This window comes from Mizuhopecten yessoensis, unplaced genomic scaffold (assembly GCF_002113885.1).
Source record: "Mizuhopecten yessoensis strain PY_sf001 unplaced genomic scaffold, ASM211388v2 scaffold4373_1, whole genome shotgun sequence".
Classification (NCBI taxonomy): domain Eukaryota; kingdom Metazoa; phylum Mollusca; class Bivalvia; order Pectinida; family Pectinidae; genus Mizuhopecten; species Mizuhopecten yessoensis.
The window spans coordinates 294083-297451 of record NW_018405513.1 but is presented as its reverse complement, the minus strand read 5'-3'; the positions used below and the strand labels follow the sequence as shown (position 1 = coordinate 297451).

Here is a 3369-nt window from a genome sequence, read left to right as displayed (position 1 = left end):
AAACTGTTCATATTGCTACCGACACTCAAATTTATTGTCGTGGGGATTGTGCATCAAATTGTCAGGCTAAAGACCAGACAGGTCCTTCTCTGAATAAGTCAGTTGCGAATGTCAGTGAGATAGATCAAGAACCAAAGGAGAAGGATACTGTTACCAATTGTACTATTGATACAGATAAAGAAGGACCGGACGACAGCAATATGGCCTATGTTTCATCTGATACTGTTACCGATTGACGATACGGATATAGAAGGACCTGACGACAGCAATATGGCCTATGTTTCATCTGATACTGTTACCAATTGTACTATTGATACAGATATAGAACGACCGGACGACAGCAATATGGCCTATGCTTCATCTGATACTGTTACCGATTGTACTATTGATACGGATATAGAAGGACCGGACGACAGCAATATGGCCTATGTCTCATTTGATACTGTTAACATTGTTGACGTGAACAATGATGAACCAATCCTGCCTATCTGGAGTCTACAGACATTGCTCGCTTGACCATGTTGTTTCTGTGGACACAGACATTGCTCGCTTGACCATGTTGTTTCTGTGGACACAGACATTGCTCGCTTGACCATGTTGTTTCTGTGGATACAGACATTGCTCGCTTGACCATGTTGTTTCTGTGGACACAGACATTGCTCGCTTGACCATGTTGTTTCTGTGGACACAGACATTCATTCGCCGGACGCAAGCAATATCAACAGTACACATATGTATTGAATGGCTTTTTTCATGTACATTGCGGCATGAAAAAAAAATCCATTCAATTCATTTATTTTCGTTACTATGAACTACAATAAAAAATTGTAACAAGTTTTGTAAAAAAATATATTTTGATATCAGTATCGGACAGAAAACCATAAAAAAGGAACAGCCAGAACTTCAGCCTACACACAAACTTCAAAGGTTTGACTTGCGCCGATCAACTGATTTGTTAAAACAAAACAAAACACTATAATCTCATAATAAACAACGCTTTGTATTCCTTTCATTTTTGAAAGTTGATATTATTTCATGTTTTTTTTTGCATTTAACGCCGCAAATAATATATTTAGTAAAAGTTTATGTCCGCACTATTTCAAACAACGGTCACCATAGTAACCATCCAGGGCATTCGTCGGCCGAGCATCCCGTCGGCGGTGGGCAGTGCTCATTTGAAGTTGAATGTGAATCCGTGGGAATGTGCTGTTTGCCTGAAATCCTGCTGAGGTACATGAAGATAACTTTGTGGATGAAGTGCCCTATGTCATTACAAAGTTCTCTGATGTACTAGTTAATGTCACGGAGACTACCCAGCCAGACGTTTGGGTGTTCGAAAGGTCGTTACCACGATCTCGTGGAACCGATGGCGAGTCGCCATTACACATTATGTCCCGCGATGGAGTAGCCGAGATAGTGTTAGGCACTTGTGATACCCGTAAGTGTTCTGGATTACCGTCTGAGTGCATAGGTAGTGGTTAAATAGTTTTTCAGCGGTCGAAATTCGACGAATCCGTTTTGATATTAACAATGGAAGCTAGTGGAATACATGCGTTTTGTTGGAGCTTCACTAGAGGAAAACCCACCCAGATTTTTGTTTTGTTTTGTGTTATGATTGATTGTTGCATAGCCCGTCTGAAATAAATTCAAAAGAATTAACTCGCAGCTGTTCGTGGAACTCAAGTCCCCTGGTCACAAAATGGATAGCCAGGTTGCCATATGTTCTGTCGGAGGATGTAAAAAAAATGACAGTGGTTTCAAATATTTACGCCGATATTTGCTTGGTCTTGAAAAACACCCCATCTCAGTAGATCGGCCATCGATTATCGATAAGATACAGTGTGTTATAAGGGCGAAGAACGATTTGTTTGAGCCTGAAATTCTATAAAAAAATATTAAAAAGGGTACTTTAATACAAAATATTCTTTTAATAGGCTTATGAAATAACTATTTTTAAGCATATTACAGGTGTGTTTTTTTTGTATAAGTATTATTAGTAATTTTTGTGTGTGTCATGGTATATTTATATAATTAATCGAAGACTAAGTTTTTTTTTATACATATATGTATTGTATAATGTACATGGTGTTCATACTGGAATACAAATCTGTTATTATGATGCATTATCAAATGTGATATAAACAGTGTCTGTACATATAGTCTTAATTTTTACAGGCAAGCCATCATCTCTCTACCCAGAAGTCACTATAGACTGGGCACCTTCTCTGAAGCTGGGCCACCACAAGGTAGCAACTCTGACTTTGCCAACCCCTCTACGTGGTACTAGAATCAAGCAACGAGAGGAAAAGAAGAAGAATGTTGTAGCTGCACAATCACTTCTTCAACTTTTCAACCAGTGTCGACAAGATGAAGTGCAGGTTACAGATGCTACAACACAGGATCACCCTGAGGTAACAAGTGACTGTGCCCAACATGTACAGACAGAACTGTCTTCTAGTGCAATAAGTGCTATAGAAAGTGATTATAACAGAATCAAAGTGGAGAATGTTGAACTAAAACAGAAACTTGCAAACATGACAATAACTGAAGAAGGGTTACAGGGAAATGATGACAGGATTAAAATGTTGACTGGAATCGCCACATTCCAAATTCTCATGACATTATTCACTTTCTTGGAAACATCATTTCATTCAACCCACAGCAGTGCTCTGACCAAGTTTCAGCAGATGATGGTTGTCCTTATCAGACTGAAGTTAGCCTTCCCGTGTCATTATTTGGCTGAAATGTTTCAAGTTTCCCCCAGCACCATCAGCAAGGTATTTTTGAATTGTTTAAATGTGATGTTTGTGAAAACGAAACCACTGATCTACTGGCCACATAGGGAGGAGCTACAGGAAACCATGCCCATGGCGTTTCGGAAGCACTTTGGACTTCGTGCAGCTGTCATTATCGATTGCTTTGAAATCTTCATTGAAAGACCCTCTGGCTTGAAAGCACGTGCCCAAACATGGTCAAACTATAAACACCATAACACTGCTTAGTACCTGATAGGCATCACACCACAGGGGTCCATCAGCTTCATCAGTGATGGATATGGTGGAAGAGCTTCAGAAAAGTTCATAACAAACTCATGTGGTTTTCTGGATAAACTGGTTTATGGAGACAAAGTTGTTGCAGATAGAGGTTTTGACATTGCTGAGAGTGTTGCACAAGCTGGTTGTGAATTGAAGATTCCTGCTTTCACCAGAGGGAAACCACAACTGTCAGCAGTAGACATTGAAAGTACCAGTAAACTGGCACATGTTAGGATTCATGTTGAGCGTGTAATAGGTCTACTTCGAAACAAGTTTGAAATTCTCCACAAAACTATTCCAATTGATTTCCTTGCATCATCAGACAATTCAGTGC

The 3369-nt window shown here is 39.5% G+C and overlaps 1 protein-coding gene across 1 annotated transcript; it reads left to right on the top strand.

Moving 5' to 3' along the window:
- The first annotated feature begins 1389 nt into the window (after window positions 1-1389).
- LOC110448882 lies at window positions 1390-3002 on the top strand. The gene is made up of 2 exons (XM_021495363.1): window positions 1390-1438; window positions 2176-3002. Exons 1-2 carry the CDS (start codon window positions 1390-1392, stop codon window positions 3000-3002), a joined length of 876 nt encoding a protein of 291 aa, XP_021351038.1.
- Window positions 3003-3369: the final 367 nt, after the last annotated feature.

Coding starts and splice junctions, on each gene's coding strand:
- LOC110448882 (XM_021495363.1), top strand. CDS start 1,390: ATGTCCCGCGATGGAGTAGCCGAGATAGTGTTAGGCACTTGTGATACC. Junction 1,439..2,175: donor GTTAGGCACTTGTGATACCC/GTAAGTGTTCTG, acceptor TAATTTTTACAG/GCAAGCCATCATCTCTCTAC.